General features: G+C 42.1%; 1 protein-coding gene across 6 annotated transcripts in view; it reads right to left on the bottom strand.

Moving 5' to 3' along the window:
• Nucleotides 1–1,271: 1,271 nt before the first annotated feature.
• The window catches only part of tjp1b (tight junction protein 1b), a 35,358-nt gene continuing 10,362 nt past the window's right edge, over nucleotides 1,272–26,267 (bottom strand). Inside the window, exons 2-28 of one of the 6 annotated variants that reach the window (XM_083916668.1) lie at nucleotides 22,637–22,693; nucleotides 21,931–22,055; nucleotides 21,711–21,813; nucleotides 21,170–21,485; nucleotides 20,706–20,812; nucleotides 19,647–19,815; nucleotides 19,388–19,532; nucleotides 16,602–16,735; nucleotides 15,517–15,622; nucleotides 14,737–14,887; nucleotides 14,040–14,148; nucleotides 13,729–13,948; nucleotides 12,321–12,505; nucleotides 12,139–12,234; nucleotides 11,943–12,025; nucleotides 11,627–11,837; nucleotides 11,441–11,541; nucleotides 10,991–11,341; nucleotides 10,438–10,668; nucleotides 8,516–9,373; nucleotides 7,540–7,631; nucleotides 6,913–7,128; nucleotides 6,656–6,792; nucleotides 5,796–6,267; nucleotides 5,453–5,670; nucleotides 4,736–4,879; nucleotides 1,272–1,935 (exon numbers count right to left, since the gene is read on the bottom strand). In XM_083916668.1, the coding sequence (XP_083772794.1) occupies nucleotides 1,841–1,935; nucleotides 4,736–4,879; nucleotides 5,453–5,670; nucleotides 5,796–6,267; nucleotides 6,656–6,792; nucleotides 6,913–7,128; nucleotides 7,540–7,631; nucleotides 8,516–9,373; nucleotides 10,438–10,668; nucleotides 10,991–11,341; nucleotides 11,441–11,541; nucleotides 11,627–11,837; nucleotides 11,943–12,025; nucleotides 12,139–12,234; nucleotides 12,321–12,505; nucleotides 13,729–13,948; nucleotides 14,040–14,148; nucleotides 14,737–14,887; nucleotides 15,517–15,622; nucleotides 16,602–16,735; nucleotides 19,388–19,532; nucleotides 19,647–19,815; nucleotides 20,706–20,812; nucleotides 21,170–21,485; nucleotides 21,711–21,813; nucleotides 21,931–22,055; nucleotides 22,637–22,684 (5,223 nt within the window). In that variant the 5' untranslated portion in view covers nucleotides 22,685–22,693 and the 3' untranslated portion in view covers nucleotides 1,272–1,840. The remainder of the gene's footprint in view (nucleotides 1,936–4,735; nucleotides 4,880–5,452; nucleotides 5,671–5,795; nucleotides 6,268–6,655; nucleotides 6,793–6,912; nucleotides 7,129–7,539; nucleotides 7,632–8,515; nucleotides 9,374–10,437; nucleotides 10,669–10,990; nucleotides 11,342–11,440; nucleotides 11,542–11,626; nucleotides 11,838–11,942; nucleotides 12,026–12,138; nucleotides 12,235–12,320; nucleotides 12,506–13,728; nucleotides 13,949–14,039; nucleotides 14,149–14,736; nucleotides 14,888–15,516; nucleotides 15,623–16,601; nucleotides 16,736–19,387; nucleotides 19,533–19,646; nucleotides 19,816–20,705; nucleotides 20,813–21,169; nucleotides 21,486–21,710; nucleotides 21,814–21,930; nucleotides 22,056–22,636; nucleotides 22,694–26,267) is intronic. The other 5 variants (XM_083916670.1, XM_083916671.1, XM_083916669.1 and 2 more) reach the window with 5 other exon arrangements.

Here is a 26,267-nt window from a genome sequence, read left to right as displayed (position 1 = left end):
CTGACAACACGGTTCACTGAGTTTACATGTGGATGAAATTGAGCAGCAGCTGTGAATGGCAGAATTGTTTCATACTGACAATACAGTCGCCAACTTCACAAACCACAAAGGAATCTTTTGAGCAGTTTGGCAGAAAAACAGTCTGGGTGTGTCGATATGTAAAACATCTGGAAGTTTAGATCAACACAACACACTCCTCCAAACAGCAGTTACTTTAAAAATGAATTTATTTATTAATACAGTGGTATACTTAGAAATGTGTTGCAAAGGAAAAAAAGAAGTTGAACCGAAGTAAAATCAAAATAAATAAAAAGAATGTCAGCCACACGGGAAAATAAACTAGTGTCGGGTTGAAGCAGTGTTATCATATCAAAAGAAAATAGTACCGATGTGCCATAATAAATTGTCTATTAGTACAAAAATACATTTCAGGGCACACAATACAGCATCCAGTATCACAAATAAAGGAAGGGACCACTCTTCACAGCAGACCCCCTCAAGTACATCTTTTAAAATCATTTAAACCAAGCACTTCTCTAGTTTGTAAATAAGAATAAAAAGTTTTCTGACTGTTAAAAATGCCTTAAGTAGTGTGTATATGTTGGTAGAAAAGTCAAGACTTATTACTGCTTATGTCAGTTCCAAGGCTCAGGGGTATAACCAGAATACAAACATAACCAATGTAACCGCTTTCTCTTTTTTAACAAACATTTTCTCTTTTATACAAAATAACAAAGATGTACAAAAGTTAATTTACAGAGAACCAAGGCCATATACTAGCAATATGTACAGCCACAATTTAAACATCTTCTAGCTTTTTGTATTTCCTCAGACTTCATATGCATAGCAGTAAAAGAAAGCATACCTTTTCATCAGCCTCAATTATTCTCGTGTGCTAAATCCAAGTTCACTTTTTATGAGAAAATGCAGAGACAACTTTTTCTTTCGTAGTGATCGCTATAACTGAAGGATCCGATGTTTTAAAGTTTCACTGAAAAGTTAATATGCAGATAAGGCATCACTGCTTGCAGTGTACGATGGGATTTTCATGTGTTGAACTTAGTAGTAGCAGGCTTCTGGACCTGAGTCATAGCACATGCATAGATCTCTAGACAGCAGGAGTTTGTAAAATCAAGTCAGTATATTTATCTACGGTAAAACATTGCTACAAAACATCAGTTTTAAACAGAGAGCGCCCCGTCGAACAAACGGGCGTCTGATACTAATCCTTCATTCTTCTTTATTATTTTTTCATCTTAACGATGCCTTCATGAGTCAGGCTCAGCATTTCTCAAGTCTTCAGAGATCCTTCATGAGTGAAACGCATGACCACAGAACTCACAAACAAAAGTTTTGCATATACCAACTTTGCTGTTTGTGAGTGTCTTTTTTTTTTTTTTTTTACAGTACGCAAAAATCCCATTGCAATATTAAACAAGTTTCCAAAATTCTCCTTTTTCTTGCACCGCTCTGACCTTTTACAAAATTAGCTAAAAATGTCAAAATGAGATATTTCAGTCTGTGGCACTGGTCATGCATTCCAACTTCAGTTCCTTTTGTTTAAATAACTTGTTTTAATCTTTTATTTTTTGCAAGCCTTGAAAGCACCGGAAAAAAAGAAAGAAAGAAAAGAACAAGAGTACAGCGTGGGGGATGCTGGACTCCTCCGACTCTCCTTGTGTGTGTGTGTGTGTCGCCTTTTCATTTTTTTTTTTATTTGTGGGCACAGTAAACAACGTGAGAGTATCAGGTTCATACTTCATCGTGCACGCCGCCACGGCGGGGGGAAACTGAGGTCCCTTGTTTATCACATTCAGTAACAGGCCAGCTGTTGCCCTCTTCAGAAGTGGTCAATGAGCACAGACACACAGTTTGCACCCACCAGGTAGTTTGGGTCTCCAGGGAGAGATTTGTTCTGCCAGGTTTTGGGATCACCTGCAGGAAACAGAGACATGATGTCAGCTGCTGGAGCACCTCCCTTCATCTACAGAAAAAAAAAATGCTCAAAACAAAAGATTTTTCTGAAAGATGAACCACAAATAAAAGAAGAACATGTACGACTGATGATGATTCAATGCAAACGTTAAAGCAGGGAATAAATCTCTGTTGCTCACCGTGAGTTTATTTGGTTAGTTAATGCTTAATGGATCAGTGAAATTTAATGAATCTTAACTTTATACATGAATTTGTATTCCATCAAATTAGCTGGAATCCAGTTTCATAGAAAGGAGTCTCTGAACAGCCTCTCTGAAAGCAAAACATTTCTCACAAAATCTACGTCACAACTGTCTGATGTTTGCTTATGTATGTGAGGCTGGTAGCTCGAGGCTACTTTTGTTGCTTAGGTAACTTCAGTTGCATTATGGTAAATGTAGGCACCAGGTTTTTACATGGAAGAAGAATGTGTGGAATAGAAAAAGGTGTTATCTCTGGTTCTGCAGCATCGATTTTAAGGCTTTAAAAAAAAAAAGTCCAACAATGTTGTAGGAATGCAAAGCTAAATGCTAAAAGCTATCTGTCTCAATGACCATAGGTCTAGAGAATAAAGTTATTACTGAGTGTAAATAACACAGATTGTTTATCATTATGTAACACAGATCACCGTTACAGTACGAGTTACCTGTTTGACTTGTGTCACCTCAAATAAAGTCATGTCATGATACGAATTTACAAATGATTACCTAATGCAAATCCACTAGAACCAAGTATAAATAGGTGCTGAATAGTTACTGTTCTGCTTTTAGAGGCTGACCCAAGAAATGTGTCTGAAATGCCTAAAATGTTTTCTTTATGTTACTGGATTCGAGCTAATTCGGTGAGTAACTGTGGGCTAACATTCATTAATTGGTGACTCACTCATCACATAAACTAATAGTGACTTCATACGTCATGTATTACTTTAGCCTTTTACACAGCTTTGTTGAATAGATTCTGATGAATTATGACATTTGCTGCTATACATAAAAGGCCGTTTGATCATCAAGTTGTACAATAGTAATTAATGTAAAAGGTATTTAGGGTGACATGATTCTTTGATTGATGACTGATTAATCTCCTGATTATTGTCTAAATTAACTGTTTGGTCTTTAAAAAGGTCAGACAATAGTGAAAATGGGCATAACGAGTCACTCACTTAAAATAGCTTTCTTTGTCAGATTAACAGTCAAAAACCCACAAACAATCAGTTTACTGTCACACAAGACAAAGAAAAGAAGCAACATTTGGGGAGCTGGAACATGGGTAATGTTTGGCAAGGTCTTAATTAATTATCAAAATATTTGATACATTTTCTGTCGACGGACTGAAATCTATTAATCGACAAAATGTCAGTGTTTTTTCATTGTAAATTTGAAAGCCGGGTGGGCGGAACTACAGACAGTAGTGATGCGCGAGTGGACCCACATGCAGGTCAAACAGTGTCCAAGTATCTTAAGTTAATTTGGTTATACAGATATATAGATTACAGCCACCAATTAATTGTGTAATTCTTTTTCTTTTTTTCTCCTAAGTATCATGTACAATAGTTATGTGGTACAATGTAATTTAAAATTGGGGACAAACATATAGGAATGCATTGTGTTGCTCAATTTAAAGAGTATCTTAATCTTGCCCTGCCTAACTAATGGTGACAACATGCTTTTGCCACACCGAGCACTGGTGATGTACTGTGACACCATAACACCCATCGGAGTTGGATGTGGTTGCAAGTAAAGCAGAGCACATAATGTCACATCAAGTGCAACAGACGTACAGGCCTACAGGTCAACCCTATAGAGGCTGGGGCTGCTATATTTCGCCTTCTCCCAAAATCTAGTGTGGACTTCTCATCAAAATAAAATTTATATCACATAAAGTGGACTTTACATGTACTTCAGATTTTGTTTGTCTGTGTGTCTCTGTCTCTCTCTATAATTATGTTACTATAATGTATAAAGTTTGCGGCTTGTGGGTAGGGTCATGTAGTTAATTAATGACTCACTCATACTGGACGCCAGTGCCTCTTTTGTTGTGTGTGAAATCACAACTGAGAAAGCTCTACACGGCCATTGCTTGGTCCTATGTTGATAAACAAAAACTCCGCGTTGTAGCTTTCCTTCATTGCAGCATCAACGGTGTGGTGGAAATTACAATTTACATGTGTTGGGTTTTAAAACACAGGACAAAACCCATTCTTTATCCCCTTGTGATGTAGAAGTTCTTTATCTGAGCATACAATATTCAGCTCTGTGTAACTTTAGAGAGACTTCCTATCCTGTGATACAAGTATGACAAAGGTTATTGCCTGTAATGTGACTAAAGATACTACTTTGCCTTGTACGTCACCCATCTAAACGCTGATTATGTATTCATGTATTGTATAAAATAAAAAACAGCCCTGAGCTCTGGGTCTTTCTCTCCAGCAGCCTGTGTTTGTGTGCGCAGAGCACAGTCCTTTTCTGCAGAAAATGATAAATTAAACCACAGAGAAAAGCCAAGACCTGCTTGTGTCTAATCTTTGACGGGTTTTTCCCATAACAATGGACTTCTATAACTTTGTGGAATTTGAATAAAGGCTCCTCAGTTCATTTTAGGCATGAAAATAAGAGAAAAAAACTCAAAGCTAAAACAGCACATGCATGAAGAAGAAGTGAGGGGAATACGGAAAACAGATGAGATGACTAAAACTAGTCAGAATCTCTGCTATCTTATCATAAAAGCCAGCCCAAAGACCCCAGAAGGACAGAGGACAGCGTACCCGACGAGGAGTCGGAGGATTTTAGAGCAAAAGACCAACCATCAGGGGTCATAGACGCACAGTGAGGTAAGCGCAGCTCCACCGGCTTCAGGAACTTGAGTCCATGCGGGCCACACATCACCAGCGGACTTAGCAGCGTTTCTCCTGCACAGACACACAACAAGATTTAAATTCCACAAATTAATGAGCACACTGGATTATTTATAAACCAATCAAGAGGTACAATGGATTCTTGCCAAGCCTTCATGGAGAATGAGAAAGAACTGTTAACTGACTTGCTTGGTTAATTAAATTACCAAACTCTCCCTGTGCTTAATGCTATAAAAAATAATCTTAATATAGCTGGCATGGATGTTATTTTATTTAAGAGGACATTTCTAACTGTGTAACCACTGTCTAAATCATGTATTTATTGGTTCATACTTCTCACATATATATGTAGTCATTTGCTTTTGTTTCATTGTATAGCAGCATCAGTGTGAAGTAGAAACTTGTAGTTAGTCACAAATGTATAAAATTTTAGATAATGTAGACATCACATCTACAATTATCCAATAAAAGGTTCTGTTTCAACATTATCCTGATGTAGCAATTCATCTAAAATAACGCATGTAAAATCTCTTGTTTACCATGGTCATTAAATAACGTCAAATGTTTTCTTCTCTCAGATGTTGAGACTGTTCTTTCACATATTCAGGAGCTAAAGACAGGACTGACCTTTCTCCTTGTCGAGGGGGGGCAGGATACTGTTGTCCCGGCACACCTTGAAGTAAATCTCCTGCTCCACGCTCTCGGGGATCGCACCTTGGGGGATTATGATGCTGACGCCCGTCTCAATAGAGCTCAGGACTCCTCCGTTACAGTTGAAGATCCCCCGTGCTGTGGCCACCACTGTGTGTCCTTCGTCCTCGTCGTCATCGTCCAGCGTGCTGGGGCTGAGGGTTGGAAGCGCAGAAGTCAGCATCATCGGTCAAAACAGTGAAGACAATAATGCACAGCAGAGGAAACAAGAACAAGCGCCCTGTGAACAAACAGGTCTCTTGAGTTGAGAGTTTCTCACCTTACAGGGATGGCCTTGGGGATGGCGTTGATGTTATTGTGCTGGTATTTGGGCCTGTTGTCCATAGTGCGCGTGAAGGTGTCCAGGCCACTGTCGTGATCCAGGGGCTGTGGTGACAGCTGAGGCTTCCCACCGCTGTTGCTCACCACACTGGGCTTACTGAGGAGGTCTGTCTTCACCTGTGTGTCGTTGGGCAGCAGGTTGTGGTTGAACTTAGGGCTTTCAAACTTGCGCTCAAAGGGACGGGCTGAGCTGGTGTACGGCTTGGGGACGTAGCGGTTATAGCTAGTTGGAGCAGGAGCGCCCAGTATCTTTGGGGGTGCTGTATCAGTTCCGTTGACCGGGGACCTGTCGGGAAGGCCCCTCGGGGGTAGGTAGCCACCTTGTGTGGGTTCGTCCCTGCTGGCCGGCCTGAGAGCTGGCAGCTCGGGTTTAGGATTGGGTGAACTCATCGGCTCGGGTATGGAGTTCCCTGGAAATGTATGAAGGAAGATACAATCACTTAAATACAGTGTCAAACCATTATATTTTCAACTTTAATATCCTTAAAAACAGAGCTGAAATTATATCGAAATGCAATTAATCGTTGAAGTCATCTTACGCGATGGTAAAATGAATAACTTTGGGTGTTGTACTGATGCTCGGACCAAAGAAGCCATTTAAAAAGGTGTCACCTTGAGCTTTAGGAAATTGCGAAGAATATTTTATAGAAACACAAATTGCCAGATTCATCATAAAAATAGTTTAGTTGCAGCCGCAAACAACAGAAATGACACATCTTTGCATCTGTACAATGTTAATGCACTAGATAAGTACATGATGAAGTTTCAGAGTCAGGCAGGAAAAGTTAGACAGCTTACCATCATTGGGACTGAGCTTGGGCAGTGTGTTGGGTGGGATGGCGGACATGGGGGGCCCATACTGTGATGACGGGCTGATTTGGGGCAGGGGTTCGTATCTTTTCTCCACTGGACTCACCTTCTCTATGGACTCAACTCTGCAGTAGGTAGACAACAACAATACGGTAAACGATAATGATTCTGCAGCTGGTTTAACCAAAGTGCTCAGGAGTTTTGTACATCAGCCAACAGTGCTGGCATGAGGTTTGTAGTTACACCTGTTATATGGGTAGGACAGTTGAGCTGGTTTGGGCACATCATGGAAGCGGTTGATGCCAGGACTGGGTTGGCCCATGGCCTTGCTGTCGAAGCTACGGCGATCAAAGTAGGACAACTGCTTCCTGTAGTACTCCTCATCCTCATCTGGGTCATAGTGGTTGGAGCGCATTACATCATCCAGGGGTTTAGTATGGGGCTTCTGTGGCTCAGGGGCCCTGCAGAGGAAGGAAAAAGAAACAAGTTAAAACGACTGCAGAAATTTAGACAGCAGGGACAGACAGCAGGATGAGCCTAAAGCCTGCTGGACAATGTGACATAAATCCATCTAAACATCCCAGACAAGGCAAGGAGCTCAGGACGGTAATGAGACTGGTGCTGACCTTCTCACAGCAGCGAGCAATGAGGTTCCTAATGATCCTGCTAAAATGCATAACTGATACTTTTAGTAGATACTTTGCCTTTGAGTGCTTTGCACACCACACATGGCCTCCTGCATAGTAACTTGTGTCCACTAGGTAGAGCTCAAACAACAATAAATGAAGTACCAAATGCCTTTGCAAGGATCTCAGTGTTGTCCTTCACTCACCTACTCTGCAGCATGAAGTGCTGTGATGAGGACTACATACCTGTAGGTGGATTTCTCCTGCTCCAGGTTGCTGAGGGAATTAGCTTTCAGGACTGGGCCAGGTGCACTCACAGGTTTAGGAACATCTGCAGGCTGAAAAGCAAAAGGAGGGTGCCTTTTTAGTGCTTCTTGCATGCTATCCAGATTTTTGTTCACATGAATGGATTGCATGCACAGGGACACAAGCACTGTGCATGACATCTCACAGGCCAGATGATCATTTCACAAAAACAAGCTTGCAGTTTCAAGTCTTGCAGTTGTGCAGTTTTTTGGACTGATGCATCTGCAGTTTGGGAAAAGATAATTTGGCCTCCGTGGAGCCTTTTTTTTGGTCGCATCATGCTGCTTTAAAATTCTTGCATATCCAAGTACAAATTGTAAAACTAAAATAGCTAACAAAAACGCCCATCTGACATTTAGCCTAACATGCCCATCCTGTACTTATGTACTACCTACTTTATATAGAAAATAGAGGGTTCAGCACATACTCATAGAACTGCTCCAGGTAACTACTACATATCGCAAGAAATTTCTTCCTTGACTTGGGCATAAAAGGGGTTGATGATTATCTTGAAGATGTTGGAAAATATTGGAAGTGTTGGACCCCTTGCAGTCACTTTCAACAACACGTTTTGTAAATTAGATATGCCATCTTCTACAACAACTCCTGGTAATTTTATAGGTATCCAAAAGGCTCCCACGCTGCCAATATAGTGCTTAAATGCCAGTTAACTATGACATTTTTACAGCTCTTCATCTAAATGCTCCAGGTGACTGGCACAACAACTCTCTCACACACAAAACAAACTGATGCACACTCCTGTTACGTGACTTGCAAAGTTAATTTTCACACTATAGACATTGTAGCTTCTACAATTACCAAACTGTGACGTTCAGTCAGTTAACCCCAACATCCAAAATATCATACACAGCATATGTTTGACCCATCGAGGGGACAGCCTCTGTGAGGAACTTACCCTGAGTGCTGATTCTCCTCCTTCTTTAGCCCTGTCCATAGAGACAGACCGTTTATTCTCAAACATCTTTACTCTGTTGAGCACCGACTGCGGTTTCATGGCCGGGTCCTCATCCAGGTCTTCCCGCGGCGGCGGAGGGAGGGGTTTGGAGCCCGGAGTGATCGCTGACTCACCTGGAGAGGGCAGTGTCTCTGGTTTAGGAGGGGGAATTGTAGGTTCAGAGTTCATCATAGGGTCATGCATCCCTGGTTTAAATCCCCGGTTTGGAGGACCAGGAATGTAGGTGGGCCTCAGACCAGAGTCACTGTAATACTGCTTTGGGGGCTCCGGCGATCGAGGTGAATTAATGGGGAAGCAGTGAGGTTCTACCTCATAAGGAGAGCGGGCATCATAGCCAGCTGGGGGAGGAGGAGGTGGCTCATCATAACGAATGGGCCCAGGTTTACTGTGGCGTCGTCTGCCATCGTAGCCCAGAGGTGGGGCCTCATCATAGCGCGGCTGAGGGGGGCTGTAGTCCCTTCCTGGTCCGTCGTCGTAGGGGGACCGGGGGTTGTAGCCCATGGGTTGCTGGTGGCCCGGCTGGTACCCTGCGGGCTGGGAGGATGAGGTCTGCTGGTCGTAGGGGGGCCACTGTTCGTTGTAATGAGGCACACGGTTGTCGTAGTGCAGGTGAGAGTCAGTGTTGTGAGGCTTTGGTTCTGTGTAGCCGCCTCCATCGTATCCGTAAGGCGGGTGGTCGTATTCGCGGTATGGCTGTTTGTCCTGGTACGACGGCTGGTGACTGTAGCTCAAAGACTGCTTCAGGCCATGGTTGATTCGCACAGGGTCCTCCATATTGTACAGATCTTTCTTGTACATCTGTGAAGAAACAGCACTAAATGAATACATCCATTACATCGTCATCATTTTTGAGCTTTTAACAATCACCGAGTTGGAGGACAGAAAGCGGTCAGGGAAAAATGCTTTCTCAACACCAGATTAAGAATAATTTCAAGATTAAATTCAATACTGAAATATAAAATGAAACCTTGAAGAACTGAACACATATAACATCATTATTATTATCATCATTATTATTATTGTAATTATATCAATTCAAAGTGCAATTACACAAGCAAACCTTTCTCCATTATTCGAAAACAGTTCTGAATGCCTGTTTGACAAGATGCCTCTCAAGAATGATGATAATCCATATGAACTCGACTGGGTTTTATACATTAACACATTTTATAAATATTGAACTAACAAGCATTTTGCACATTTCTGAAAGGCCTCATTTCAAACATATGATGTGTAGCCTGTAGACAGCAAATCTAGTTTCCGTACTTCCTATGGAAGAGGGTTTGTTTGTTGGCATCTACTCAGGACAAAACTACTCCACAGAAGACACAATGTAGTGTGCTGATGTAAGTTTGTTGTTCCATAGGGAGAACTGCTTGATGGAAATCATTACCAAGAGTACTGTCTGCAGGTTAGCTTTCATCATGCAACCAACATTCAGTTTGCATCTAATGCAACTACTGGCACTACAACAGACGACACATCTACCATTATGATGCCACTGTAAGTGCTACGATTGTTCATCTACAGAAGAGAGTTAAAGCTGAAAAGAACCCAAAAAACATTAGGAGCCATGCAAAGGAAGTAAGAGGCAACAGTTAGGGCTGGTTGTGGATGTCTTCACCCTGGTCAAAGACTCAGATGTGCCAGTCCCTTTGGTCTCCCAGCCCACTGTGGTGCATGTGGACTAGTCTGTCTCACATTTTCTCTGGGAGCCAGAGGCACACAGTGGGCTCAGTGAGTCACACAGTGTGGGCATGTCATGCAGAGAGCAAGTGTAAAGCATGTGCGAGAAGACAGGCAGTTAAAACAGCAGGCTGGGGCCCAGGCCCGGTCCGAGTGGCTGGTGAAACAGCGGGTACCTTTGGTTCTGGACCAGGCGGTCCAGACGGGTGGGGTTCATGTAGTGGTGGTGGGGGCTGAATAAGCTCAGGGGCAGGGCTGGGGCTGCTAAGTGAGTCAGCCTGAGGAGCTGTGGCTGCAGCAGGCGGCTCCTCTAGGTGCATACCCTCAAGCTGTACAGGCTGCTCAACAGCAGGGGGCGCTACCACCGTCGGAGACAACGAGGGCATGGGCAGAGCAGCCTCATCTTGCTGTGAAGTATTGTTAAGAGACATTTATAACACAGCCTGCCAAGGGCATACAAAGTACAGCTCACCCCAACACCATGATCTTCTTCCTTACACTGAATCAGTTTTACACCAGCCAGAGAATGTGGTTAGAAAAGATAACATACCGGTAGCTTCTAAAACATGTTTATTACTTAGCAAAGGACATTTAATCTTAACAATGTCACAACACAACACTGAACACAAAGGAGCTATTCCTCAGCTCTGCAGTACTTTTAGGCATACATCCAGCTCTGACAGGTGCAGCCTGCAGTGGCCTGCCTGCAAAGCTCGATATAAACATTACCTGTTGCGGAGCGGCCATCTTGAACCCAGCAGGGTCTATGCGACTGGCTGGGTCAGGCTGCACAGGGTGCTGGTATCCAGGGTAACCAGGTGTGTCCTGAATTACGGGCGGGTCTTCTCGTACAGGTTCGGAAGAGCGGGTGATGGCGGGCTCCGTGGGCAGACCCACCTCGTCATTCAAAGTCTCGTCCAGTTCCTGGTCTGTGTACGCCCCACCTTCCGTGTCTGTGTCCTCATAGTCCGAAGTGTGGCGGCTGTCTGTGCTATACATGGAGTATTCACTACCTGGAGCCGACAGGTAGGACAGACGGTCGTCGTGGATGTCCAAGTCATCCTCTGTCGTGCCATCCGCCTGAGCAGAGCAGAGAAATGATCATTGCATGTGTCGCTTGGTCAGACAGGAATCGAAAAATATTGTTCAGCGAAATGGAATGACACAACCGTCTCTCACCTTGCCCTCTGACACCCACACCAACTGGTTCTGCTGTTGCTGGATTGTTTCTTTCAGAGCTCCATACCAGCCGTCATTCATATTGTTCAAGTTGATGGTGGCTAAAAGAGAATCATGTTTAGTCCAAGTCACTTCATGAAGAATAATACATGTGAAAGAGACACCATGCACTCTCTGCACACTCACTGGTGAACAGGTGGTGATTATTCTTCCTCAGTTTGATGGCTCTCTCATAGAGCTTCCTGGCGCTCTTCCTGGACTCTGGACACAGTCTGGTCCTCATGTTCTTTACACCCTGCTTTGTATCAGGATTTAGGAAGACTACAATCGGGTACCACTGAGCATAATTCAGCCTGTCCACAGCATTTGGGGTGATGTCCAGGACAGCATGTTTGTCCTTCACAAGATAAAAGCAAGAAAGAGGAGGGATGGAAAATATATCTGTGACGAGATCATCTAAACACCTACAATGCTGTTGTATGATAGAAGGAGGCATACTCACTCTGTCAATGATCTGCTTGATGGTGTGAAGACGAATGATTCCTGAACTTCGTTGGTCTGTTCCTGCATCTCTCGGTTCACTCTCTAGAAACAGGGTTACGGGAATTTATGAAGACATTTTTTTTGGAGTACTAAAACATTAACTGACAGTTGATGTCATCTACAATATATATGCAGTATAATGTACACAAACATACTTGCAAGCTCAAAAAGATCTGGCTCTTCTCTGGAGAGTTTTTCTCTAGCAACATCAGCGATCGGCCCAAATATCACCACAGGTCTTAGGAAACCAGCTGCACAGAAATATTAAAATATTGAATGAATGCAGCTTTAGTCTCACATTGAAATATAGGCTAGCAGACGTGGTCAGATTCCTCACCCTCTCTCAGCACAACTCTTTCATAAGCCGGGAACTTTGTTTGGACTGGCTGGGAAGAGAGGTCCTCTCTGCTCTTCCTCAGGTTCCTCTTTGAGCTGCGAAGACCACGAAACCTCCAGAAGTCAGCCCTGTCGCCCCCTGCTGTTTTGGGGAGCGTGTATTGCACACTGGACAGCTGCTCCGCTCTGATGACAAATGGCAGAAAGAAAGAAAGAGACTGTTCTTAATGTAACACAAGCTAATGGATGTGTCATAAATTTGGCATGGCTAACCTCAACACAGCCAGTACCTAAGGACACTACATGGCAATGATAGCACATTTAATATAAATATAGGGGGGGGGGGGGGGGGGGGGGCTGACTGTTGTGACAAACATTTATCAAGCATGTCACTCTTTGAGATGGCTGACCTAAAATTGAAGCCAAAGAAGAGATAGATAGATACATATAGCTGACATATTGAAGGAAAATCCTGAATAAATAAGTAGAGAAACACAACAAATACAGAAGCTTCCATACAGGTGTAGAGCATTATACAATTACGCAATTAACCTCTATCCTGCTCTGTGGCATGTTGTCGCCATGCTGAGCAGGCCCGGTTGACCTTGATTTTCTGAGTAATCACCTTTATCCTATGATGAAACATTTCCATCCTGAGGGGACTAGTCGCCTCCATCACAATGCCCCCATCCAGAAGGGGTCACTGAATGGTATGATGAGAATGAAAAGTATGTGAATCATATGCTATGACCTTCGCACTCACCAGAGTCTCATCTTAAATCAACTGAACACCTATGTGAGGTTTTGGATGATAGACAGCCTCTCCGCCACCCTCATCAAAACCCCAATTGCGGGCATGAAAGAATAATGTTACTTCCCTTCAGTAGAGTTCAGACACTTGTTGAATACATGCCAAGTCGCAATGAAGCGGCACGTGGTGACTCAATACTTTACTAAGACACTTTATGTTTTTGTCAAACATCAGTCTGTGCGTATATTCGGGTTAAGGGCATACTCCGAATTCGATAATTACTTCAATACGTGCTTATTCGTGCATGTAAACAGCATTCCTGAATTATGATAGGGTTACACGTCTGTGCATGCTCCGTTAGAAAGAGGAAATAGAGCAACAGCGCCGAAAACATGTGGAAAAAAAACACAAAACAAGCTTTACCTTTAAATGGAGGGAGGACTTCGTCATGTCATGTAACATCACTACCAATACAGGCAATTCCACACATTTAAGGTGAAACCGCAAGAAAAAAAGCTGTATTCTAACCAGTTGTATGTTGGCGGAGCGCCACCTACTGTACCGGTGGTCGAGTTAACTCCCGTCATTTTCCTATTCTTCCCCACTCATGACCCTTTTTGAGTTACTGCTTTGAGTATGTCATTCAGGAAGCCCTCACCTGTTTTTGTTGGGGATGATGCCCCTCTCCACCTCTTGGTGGTTCTTGCCGATGCGAATAGCCAGCCAAGAGCCCAGCTTCCCGTTGTAGAGGGTGTCTACCACACGGAACACCTCACCCTTGTTAAAGCTCAACCCGTACGGAGACTCCTTCTCATACTCAAAATGTGTCCGAATGTAGAAGGAGTCACCGACATCTGACTCCACAATCCGCCGATAGACTGTAAAAGGGGAGAGCGAGTCAGAAACATACGGAAAATGTGATCAATAGAAGGGAATCTCTTGTCTCCTCTCCTTACTCACTTCACTTACCATCTTTCTTCTTCTGGGCTAGAATGGTGACCTCTTCACCCTTAGGAAGGTCAAGGAGGAACAGCACCGCCTCCTCTCGGATTATGTTTGCAAAATCTACATTATTTACCTGTAAACAAAGAGGTTACTGCTTTATGCTTTCAACAGAATTACTTCACTGTTTTGTAGTACTTTTAAGTCAAGTTGGCTTCATCGTTCAAAGCGTGCATGACAGGAGGTGTGAAACTCTATTTAGACAAGGATTTACATTTCTCTTCCTGTTCTCAGCATTGCCTGGGTACTTGCAGGTTTTACTGCACTGCAAGAAATCAAGCTATTCCTCTTTATACTTGGAGAAAGGAGGAGGAGGTACAAACAGGGATATATATGGCTTTGAAGAAATGGGACAAACACATCGAGAGGAAAGACTCTTTTTTTGTGTGTGCTCCCTCTGGGCCATTGCTAAGAGACCAGCCTGGAGGTAGAGGAATTTTGGAGCAGCCAGTGTGTAAAACCATGAATAAAAAAGGGAAACACTTGGGGACGCATAGCCCATGAAACATGGCTGTTTACAGACACTATTATATACTCAATATTCAAACGAAGGAAAAAACCAGCTCTAACTCATTTTTACTTTTAACTCTTGAATTCAAAAACAACCACTGGATTGCAGCTGTCAGGTTATACACTTGCTGTGTTTAAAATAAAAGTATCTCACCCTGAGAATTTGGTCGCCCTCCTCTAGGCCCTCCTTAGCAGCTGGGCTATCCTCAAGCACACCAGCTACGAAGATGCCCACGTCATTACCCCCAGCCAGCCGCAGCCCCACACTCTCCCCTTTCTTGAACTTCACCAACTTCATGCTTGGCCTAAGGATGAAGAAAAACAAAGTTAGTCTGATTGTGTTTGACAAGGCAACACTTTAATGGAATTTCCCTCCTTCCAATGTAAACTTCAATTTATGAATAGTTGAGTGACTCTTGGATGCCAGCCAGGTTTCTCTTTTGTTGAGACTGTTTTAGACTCTTTAGTGTGCTTGAAAAAGCAAAGATGTCAAATTGTTCTGTAGAAAGAGGAAGATGCAGTCCTACGGAACATTTGAAAACATTTCAATAGTTTTGCTGAAGACAAAACTAACCACAGTAAACCATTTATCTCACACACAAACACAGATAAAAGAGCATGAAGTTGTATTCTAAGCTGCCTATTCAACTTGCCAGCAAACCAATGTGTACCACAAAATACAAAATGTCTTAACTGCCCTGAAGCCAAAATGCTTTGTATAGATAAATGAGGGAGCATTTTGAAAACTGTTGCCAAGATGTGCTGTTGTTATGTGAACTGCACTCAGACTTCCTCCCTCATGGTTGCCTTCTGTTTTTAATGAAGGGAACTGAAACTTAAGGAGTGAGATGCTCAAAAAGGTCACAAAATAGTTATTTTTAGATTTAAAGACTGTAATATATGATGGTTTGACATATTGTACTGTTAATATTACCGTAGGATGCTGTCATCATGGGCAGCGCTTGGCACAGGGGCATCAGAGGGACTGACTGGCAGGTCTACATCTGGCTGTCCAGGCTGAGCATACACCGGCTTGGGCTCTGAACGAACACACAAACTCAGGTTATTAATGCAGACAGATGATGAACATGTAAAACTGAACATGTTTAAAAAAAAAACAAAGCAACACTCCCAGATCACACTTACAACTGAAATACAGCAAACACAAAGTACAACTCTTCAAAATAAATCACACACACAGGCAAAGTATACACACACACACACACACACACACACACACACACACACACACACACACACACACACACACACACACACACACACACACACACACACACACACACACACACACACACACACACACACACACACACACACACACACACACACACACACACACACACACACACACACACACACACACACACACACACACACACACACACACACACACACACACACACACACACACACACACACACACACACACACACACACACACACACACACACACACACACACACACACACACACACACACACACACACACACACACACAGTGTCCTGAGCAGGGAGGTCAAACAGAAAGGCAGCAGAGTGCTGCGGGCTGCGGAGGAACGTCAGATTCGATCAACTCATATGGTTTATTTTCACTTGGCTTCAGGCAAACTCAGCCAGGCTCAGCAGGCGTCTGGGTCTAACTTTTTTTTTTTCCAGTAGTCGTGCTTTCAAAAAGGGCAAAAAATGGATGACTGATTCAAACAAGATTTAATTTTATTATCATGATATACTGTTCTGCTATTTATGCAAGGGAACCCCACGCACGCTTATGTTGTTCCCAGATACAACACACAAATAAGGGGTGTACCAAGTGCATAATTTGTCTTTCTCAACACTTTATTATACACACATAACTTGTTGTGGATTACCTTTATTATTTATTATCTTGTTCAATATTGCTGCTGGTCACTGAAGGCTACCAAATGTAATTTTGCCTACAATTACAATAAAGTGTCTTATGTCTTACACACTTTAAAGGCTGATCGTTACATCACTGACCTGGGAGTGGGGGGAGCTGTTTGTCCTCTCTAGCAATAGCTGACTCCTTCGGTTTGGGCAGAGGAACCTCCTCTGGTAGCTTCACTGGTGTTGAAGCCGGCTTCGAGATCCGTTCGTCATCACGACTTCTGTGACTGCAGACAAAAAAATATGTATTTTGTTAGATTTATCTTTAGAAAAGGAATATGTGAGATTAAAAAATGGTGCATTCTGGAGAAGTGGAGCTTGGAGGCAACGGGACAGTTTTAAGGGAACATCTAAACTACACGCCATAATACCGTACAGCACTCAACACAAAACTGTTGCTGTTTAATTTTTCTCCTGACTTCAGTGGACATGCACTGGCTACAAAACAGGTAAAAAGAGGGTCGAGTCTGAGGCTGCATCTTGGTCTTGAAGGTCACTGCTTTGTCTTTGCACTCTTTTATGCTCTATTTTTAGGGCAGCTTTTCCAAGGTGTCACAGTGGATTCTGTCCTCCAGGTGAATCTCACTGTGTGGCTCTGGCCTTAGACCAGCAAAGGTTTGGCTTCAGTGCCAGTTTTTAAACAGTTTGGCCATGTAAACTGATACACAGTGACCCTGGCCAGTTACGAGTCAGTAAATGATGAAAGGATTTCCCCGTGTTTTGATAAATGCTGACATTCTCGATGCGTTTCAAATGACAAATCAGATGGGAACAGAAGTAAGTAATGCAGCTTTTTTGGCTCCAACTCCAACCTCACTGGCTCAACTTCATTGGCAAAATACTGCTTTATTCACAGGCTGAGTGACCGAGTAACCATGCAGGATCCTGTTTGAACTGGCTGCTGAGAAACAAACTTCCTTTTCAAGCCATCCAGGAGGAGGACCTACTTTTAACTGCCAACTTCCTAAACGGAGAGAAAACGTCACAGGTCACAGATCCAGGTTGAGATAGACAATAATATCCTGTCAGCATCTCCTGTCTGTTAATTTAAATACTTTAGTGCTCCAGTAGCCCGGATGTGTCATAAATCAGTTGTACAATAATTGTGAATATTGCCCCATAATACAATCTTTTCAACCGAAATAAAGCAAGATCAAGCCAGAGATTCACTGACATAAAGAGAGATCTTATAAAAGATCAGCCACATGTAAAAGGGGAGACAGTTGACACTCGTATTTGGGGACAGCCTTTTGTTCCTTCATTGTTGGAGCCATATTGTCCTTTTGCCAAACGTGCGGTTTACCCACCAAAGCATTCAAGGGACATGAGGTACTATGACACTTTCACAGAACCTTGTCATCTCAAGTCAAAACACATTTGACATGTCAAATTGTTGTTGCATAACATCACTTCAAAAATATTCCTTTAAGGAATAATTTGCTGCTACAGTCATCTCTGGCAAGCAGAAATTATGAATTTGTGTCAGGGAAACCAGCATTTTGTTTGCAAAAGTCCTATACCCAAAACATCTACTTTTAAATCTACATTAAATCTATTCAGGATTTTCTACCACTACTATTAGTAACCACTCACACGGCATAATAAAGACAAACTTACGGTATTCTCCAGCTGTTGACGTATAAGGAAATAAAGAGTGCAGACAAATCTCATTAAGTGAGTGTTGATGAAACTCATAAGCATAGTTGCTTTTTGCCAATGCAGTTTTCTGTTTCACATATCGCATCACCTTTTTTTTCTAGTATCACATTATATAAATCAGTAGTTTTTTAAACTGATCTATCAAAAATGGCAGAGGACATTAAATTCCCGACACACAGTAATGTAGGGTGAGCACTGAACTTTTTAATTAAAGAGAACAGACGTTTGATCCTACTTAGTTTGACTTTTACGTTCCTCGGGTCAATAAGCAGTGTGAAAGGGGAACAACTCTGGTGTGCTAGTGAGTTGAAATGAAGACTTAATGAGGTACTTTCAAACAAGGTGACAGTCACAGAAGTGCTGAATGAGCTGATGGCTGGTATTAACCCAAAACATAAAATCAAAAGTCCTTCACAAACAAAAACAAAACAAGCCTGTCTTAATAAATGTTGACAGAAGCACAGACATTACGACAAGATCAGTTAGATAACAGCTCTTTAAATATTAATATAGGGCTGTAACTAGCGCTTATTTTGTGTATTGATAAATCTGACAATTCTTAGTTTTTTACAGGGTGCATACAGCTAAAACAAGTCCAGACTTTTGAAACCTTTTTCTTCATATCTTTTGTTACATTTCAAATATTAAAAAGGTTTTTTACATGATTTATTGTGTACATAAAAAAATGCCAGATTATATTCAACATTAAGATATTTCTAAGGAGTATATTCAAATTAAAGCTAATTTCTAACCTTGAAAACATAACAGTTGAAATGGAGCCTTTTCCAAACTTTCATGACCCTGCGTTTAATCTAAAAATGCACTAAACTGAACATATACTAAACACTGCTCATCACACTTTCTAAAAACCTAATGTAATGCTTGTTTTCCCAAACCTAAAACAAAAACACCCAAATTATCAATTTAATACGGGATACGACAACAAAAATCAGTAAAACCTCACAATTCACATACTACATTGTTCTGTTTTTTTTTTGTTAGTTTGCAATTGAATCATGTGGTTTGCTCTTGGATAAAAGAAAGAAAGAAAAGAAATCTTAATCATTTGTACTTGATTGTACATTTTATATCAACTGGAGAAAGAATCGGAAATAAAGAAGCAAAACTGAATCTGAATGAAAATGGCACTTTAAATTTTGGCATCTCTTACATGACATCTAAAAGCCTTAAATCTAAATTTGTGGAAGGACGGTCTTTACCTGCCGTTGCTGATTTGTGGGGGCGAGTGTCTGGAGTGGTCTGAAGGTTCAGATCTTCTGTCTGGAGAGCGAGAGCGGCTGCTACGATGTCTGTCATGCGATCGATTGGAATGGTCGGATGCCAGAGAATGGATATCTGAAATGTCTGATCAAACAAGAGCCACTGTTCAACAACTGCAGTCTGAAATACACACCGACAAGTCTGGCTTTTCAGCTGCGCCACATCTCAGCTGAATCCAACACTTAACACCACTCTCACCGTCTCTGTCGGAGGCGTTGGCTGAAGGAATGCTGTCATCGAGGTCAGGGATGTTCAGCAGGGTCGCCCTGTCGTCCCTCTGAACAACCATTTTTAGCTTGCCCTTTGACCTTTCTATCAGCTTCTTGGCATCTATCAAGGAGAGGTTCTCTGTGACTGTGCCATTGATCTGGGAGAATCAGAGAAAGAAGCCATTAGCCAGGACATGAACAGCCAGATCATTTCAATTCAGAATGAGACAAACCAAATAAAGATGTCTTCATTTCACATTTAATGCAATAAATTGTTATATGAGAAGTTTAGGCTGCAAATGCATTATCAAGGCACAAGATTACAAGCAAAGCAGTGCAACACTGATTATGTCTGTTCGGATCAAATTCATTTGTAAACTTAAATCGGCGTCCCAGCGGCTACATCCGGCCCAGAAGCAGCCTCTGAGTGGTCAGCAGAATCAGATATCGTATATGATATATCCTTTATATCGGGCAGTGCTTCTGCCGCCTGTCTAGGTCTGACCATCCACCATATTCATTAGAAACAGCCTGGTATCACTGCTGTTTGTGACTGTGTTTTTTTAAATTACGCACCATTTCCATATCACACAAGCACGCACGCACGCACGCACGCACACACGCGCACACGCGCATTGAAAGCTTGAACATGATTTTGAAGATTCTTTCCTATAATCATTTGATTAACCTTTTATTTCTTAAGAGCTGGCATTCAAACAAAGTAATATGACATGAGAAGGATGGATGTGAGAAACGATTGATTCAGTACAGCTGCAGTTAAGCAGTTTATATGTTCACAGAAATGTTAAAGAACTGAGCTACATCAAGCAGATCAAACTCCAAGTGCTGTTATGCAAGCTTAAATAGAAAGAATCTACTAGTACAGCAGTACAGTGAGTACTTGTCAATTACAGCACAATATCAATTATTCTCTCCATCTCCATCAATGAAAAAAAAAAAGAGTGTAATGTAGTGTTCAGCTGCTTTGTTCATGTTGATTATTTTAGAATACAAATTACACATTCCCCAGGCTTCGTGTCTCCCTCACCTTCAGTACAACATCTCCTTCCTGGATGTTGCCGTCCCTGGCTGCCAGACTCTCAGGGGAAATGTCCTTGACAAAGATGTGGCTGGCCAGGCGCAGGCCATATTCTGCTTACAAAGTGAACGACAGCAACAAAGACCATGTTAGCACAGAGTTCACGTGACCACATCGCACTGACCGCACTTGCTGTCAAGCCCCTGCTCCCGCTGGGATTAACAGTACTGATTAAAGAAGATTAATTGCTCTTTTACTTAGATTTACTTGAGTAAACTTGGATTTTGCTGTGGCTGGCAACTTTTGTTTACTCTGGCAGTTGACCAATGCTGATTTGAAGGTCTTATTCTCTCCTCAAAGTCTGGCTGTCTGGTAATAGTTGGGTAAATAAAATGGCAGGTGATTTCCTGAATTACCTCAGAAATTTTCTTTGTGGCCTCCTTTTTTTTTATCCCCGACTTTGTGAGCCTCACCTTCATTTTTGCGGGATTTGACAAGTGTGACCTTCGCAGGACGTGGGGGCAGGTTGTGTGACCGCCGGTCTGAGCGTGGAGAGAGACTTCTCTCCCGCGAGCCGCTGCGTTCACGTTCCCTGTCCCTTCGCCCGCTGCTCCGGCCGCTACGCCTGCCCATGGCCCCCCCAACACCACTATAAGCACCGCTGCGTCCGCTCCGCGTCTCGTATATCTCTTCATCATAGCTGTCCTCCTCCTCGTCATGCTCTGACATAGTTTCCCTCTCCCCTAGGCGGCCCATGGGGACATGCACCTTCCTCTTCCGTCTGATTGTCTGGCCAAAGGAAAAAAGATATAAGATCAGTTACAGATAAATCTGTCGCTCCCTACATCATGTACCTTTCCTCTACTCACTTGTAAAATACTGTATATAAGAAATGTCTAAATGCTGTCCATATTAATATACATAGGACAACACATTGTTCCTGACTTCAGTTTTATTTTCAATTCAAGGACCACAAAATACTCAAAGGTTTAATAATGGGATGTTGAAACTCACAATTTTGGCAATTTTCCCACTTTTACGAAGCTGCTGGACTGCGTACGCGTGCTCCACATTGTCCATAGAGACAGCATTGACCATAACGACTCTGTCATTTTCTCTAGAGAGGGGACACAGAGATGTGCGACATGCTGGAGTCTTTCTGTAGCAGGAAGGGTAATTTAATACTAATAACTAGAAATCTGACCGCTCTGCCAATAATAGAACAAAATCTTACTGCAGTAGGCCTTCTGCTGGGCCTCCTTTCAGCACATCCGAGATGACAATGGAGGTCTCGCCACTCTGAAAATGAGGGTTATCCCGACCTCCTGATATAGCTATCCCAAAGCCAAACCCTGGTGCCTGCACACAGAGAAACGCAGATTAGGATGTTGATTTAGCAGTCTGTGTGGACCAAAATACTGAACAGAATATAAAAGGTCTGGATACAGAGGGACAGAGCTGACTGACAAAGATAACGGTAAAAAGCCATTGAACCATTTTATTAGACTCTAAACCAAATCTACATTATTACAAAACATAGACTTCAGTATTGTTTCAGTGCCAGCAAGCAAAAAACTGACTATGATAGCTGTAGCGAGTTTGCTTCTTCTGTATAGTTTGTATGCAAAAACATGCACGATATGCAGTTTTTGAGTAGGTTATTTAAGGTTCCACGGACAAAAACGTGGGAGTGAAACATGCTGAAGAAAAGCTCCGCGATAACTCTGTTTCGTCTGTTCCATCTGCAACTGTGCACACAGTAAGCACACTTCCTACATTATGTGATCCTGAAAATGGGAGGGGAAAAAAAGGCAGGGGTGGGGGGTTGGGAGGTGCAAGCAAAGATAGCAAAAACAGGCAGGGTAGAGATATTGGGACCAGGATGAGTGTCAACATAGACGGATGTAAAGGACATCTGAGGGATGATAACAGATACCTACCCTGTGTAGTGTTACTGTGTGCTGTTCCCAAATGACAGTCTCCTCCATTGCTGCGCTCTGGAAGACAGAGATACAGTACAGTGTGATTATCAAAAGAAGTCCCACAGTGTCCAGGTACAAAGAGATGAAATAAGGCAACAGGACAATCTTGATCGCCTTGTGACTATAAAAGGACAAAGAGATTCAGTCATGTGCACTGCCAACGTTTTCTGGTGTAGAACACCAAACACCCATTTCCAAAGTCGTTCTACATCTTCACTACTGCTGGCAAATACATTTTAAACTGCAACACTTATCCTATGCTCCAAATTATTGTTTTCTATCAAGAAATTAGTCAATCAACAGATATTTAATTGGAAACTATGGTTCATCTTTTACTGTTAAATATGTTTTGAACAAGAATGGCAAAAACTCATTGTTTCAAGAACTCAAATGTAAATATTTTCTGGTTTTCTATGACGTAAACTGATTATTCTACAGACCATTTGGGTATTTTTTTTCAGTCCCAGACCATGCAAAAAATAATTAGGTTATTCCAATTGATAACTGTGAAGACAGCCTTTATCCAAGTCTGCAGGAAGGTCCATCATCTTTTTCAAGTGAGAAAAGCATAATCTAGCCAATTAGCTTTATATTGTGTAAACTTGTGGTTCAGGCACAGATTTGCAGTCAGTGTGCATTAACTTGAATTGAGAAAATGAATAGCCACATGAGGCATTTTAGTTTTATTTCATTCTGTATTGTAGAGAACAGAAGCACGCACTGAAAAGAAAGTAAAAATGATAAACAGCGAACAGTCTAACATCATATATATTTTGAAAACAATATTATTATGTGACTGAAGCCCATTTCAACTTCATTCCCTCTACTGCAGTCTCTCTGAGTTTTCTGGGCTCTTCACATGCAAAATCTAATAAGGGTGGAAACTGTCACAGTTTGTTGAGTTTGTTTCACGTTTTACGCTGTTACCTATTTACAGTGATACAGATAACACTCTGTTGGGCTTGGCTTTATCTGCAGTGCACTCACACTTTACCAAACAGACCACACACCTTAACATATTCTCCTCTATAGTAGATGCACAGTATGAGGTCCCATGTTTACAGTGCATCGAATACAATTATACAATACAATGATAAAACCACTGCTAGATACCACGAGGCCACGCTGACAGTAAGTCTTTGAAATTAAAGCACACCGTCTGTCAGATTAACAACCGGAGAGGATGAGATGAAGGTCAACTCCTTCAGCTGTTAGGTCATCACTGTCCTCTGTGCCCCACAGCTCACTTCTTATCTTATCTCTTCTTTATATCTTGTCACCTCCACCCCAATCTCACGACACATTAGACATTCAATGACTGCGTATAAAACACTATCAGGTTCATCCGTTTGGGCAAATTACAACCCACATCATGGCACATAATGCAATAACCCCCATTTGTCATGTAAATTGATCCTAGGAGTGTGACCTTAATAGTTGAGACTATCCGACATTTCCCTCATGCTTTGCTGGTAATTTATTTTACATCTTGAACACGTACTGCGCAGTACAGCCACCAAGGCAGGGGACTCATTGGGAAGAGTGATCTCATGTTGCAGCACATAAAAATGTGATGACAGATGAGCGAAGGGAAATGAATCTTACATTAAAAGCAGCATGGGTTTCAGTGCTTGGACCCTCAGCTGACATCAAACTCAAAACATATAGCAAATGTCAGTCCAGCAGTTTCATGATAAGATTAATCTGCACCACATTATCATGACAACCTGCTAACGGTATGTTTATGACGCTCCCAAAAGTGATAATGAGTGATAAGTGATAAGTTATTTTTTCTATGATATAAAAGTCTGAGGAAGTAATTTAGCGGACTGTATACCTCGGTCCTGTTTGTTGTTTTACGGCACGGGTTTCCTTCAACACATTATCCTCATGTCTGTCGTGACTTGTCGGCCAAGTGCCAAACGTTAGCTCGTGTCTGGGAATACAGACAACTAAATAAGTCGCCACAACTGACCCCAGATGGTCTGAGCTTGGCAGCAACAGTCGCAAACTACTCAAGCAGCTTATGGTGGAACTCACACAAGGAGGGGCAACAAAAGTTTGAACAGGGGAACTCCCCCTGGCCTTTAACAATGAATACGCTGCACTCGAGAGAGGGGAAAAAAGACATCTGAATATTAACAAGACTGCTGAAAACAGAAGCATGAATCCTCACTGGAAAGTTTGCTTTTTGGGGAGGAAGATTTAAGCCTGTGTCTTCTTGATCAGCACTCTGGAAACGCTGCAGCACTCTGGAAACGCTGATGCAAAGAACTGGAACATTTCGTCTAAATTTATAGACGATTTGCCACTAAACTGCAAAGTTATGGGAGGTACTTGTTTCTAGTTGACATTCCTTATTTCAGAAATTCTTTATAGGCAGTAAAAACACAAACATGCACCCTTTGTTGCAGTGGGGAAATGACAAATCTGATTTTTGTTGTTTGGAAAACATGATTAGAGAATGCTTAATGCGTCTGATCCAATACAAATAAATCACCATGAAATTAATGGGATGTAAAATTCTAAATGGAGCAGAACAGGAGGACTCTAAAGTAAAAACTAAACAGAATTTAGGAGGAAAAAAAACTAAAACAGACCTCTTCTCTCCCTCTTCCACCCTCTCTTCCACCCTCACCTTTCACTTTGAAGGGATGTAATTTTGCTTTCTCCTCCTGCAGAGCTTGTTGCTCTGGTAACAGAGGGGGAACAGTGTGGTGTTGTTCAAGTGGCCTGACATTTTCAGGCCGTGTCTGAAGGTTCCTCTCAACCGTGGGAGGTTTAAAAAAGACAGAGCTGAATTAATTTAGAAACAAAAGCTCTTTTTGCATTTAAATCAGCACTCTTTATTGCTACATGTACATCTAAACACAGTCGGCACTAATGGCCCTTGTTTGTAAATAAAGAAAAAAACACACACCTCAAAAGTGCTTCTTTGTAGGTATTAACAAGGATAAAAAAAAAAAAAACACTTGTACTGTATGACCATGGCATTTTGTATTCAGTCAAACCAACATTTAAGATTCAGAATCAAAGACACTAATCTCAAAAGTCAAGTTAACATAAAAGAAGGAAAAAGGAGACGTTTGAGTCCACTCTGCACTGCTTCTGTGTACAGTTTGTACTAAAGTCGAGTCAGCAGCATCCAGTGACTGATGAGTTTTTGTGGCACGGTTGTGTTCACCCTTTATGGCCACAAACAACTGGTGCCAACAGAAGCTTCATGCCACAAGCCAGAGCCAGTGCTGGCAGCCACTCCACAGTGAAGACACACCATGTCGGTTGGGTCATGCTAGGGGGATTACAACCAGGCAACGTGGGAGCCAGGAGTACACCACAGATGGATCACACAGCTGAGTGGAGAACGGACAGGAAATCTGTGGTCAAAATGGATTGTGTAGACTCAATGTGCATATTGTTCATGACACAATTTTTCAATAACCCTGTGTGCTTTTATTTCTCGGCAGAACAAACTATAAATGTCTGTCAAAGAAATACTCAAGCATCACCCTTTTACGCGTCTGACTCCCATGTGAATCAAGTCAAGGCTTCAACTAATCACTTTTTCCATTATTATAGAGTAGAAACA

The sequence above is a fragment of the Echiichthys vipera genome (assembly GCF_963691815.1).
Source record: "Echiichthys vipera genome assembly, chromosome: 7".
In the NCBI taxonomy this organism is placed as follows: Eukaryota; Metazoa; Chordata; class Actinopteri; order Perciformes; family Trachinidae; genus Echiichthys; species Echiichthys vipera.
Note: the sequence above shows the minus strand (reverse complement) of the source record. Positions and strands in the feature narration are given on the sequence as shown.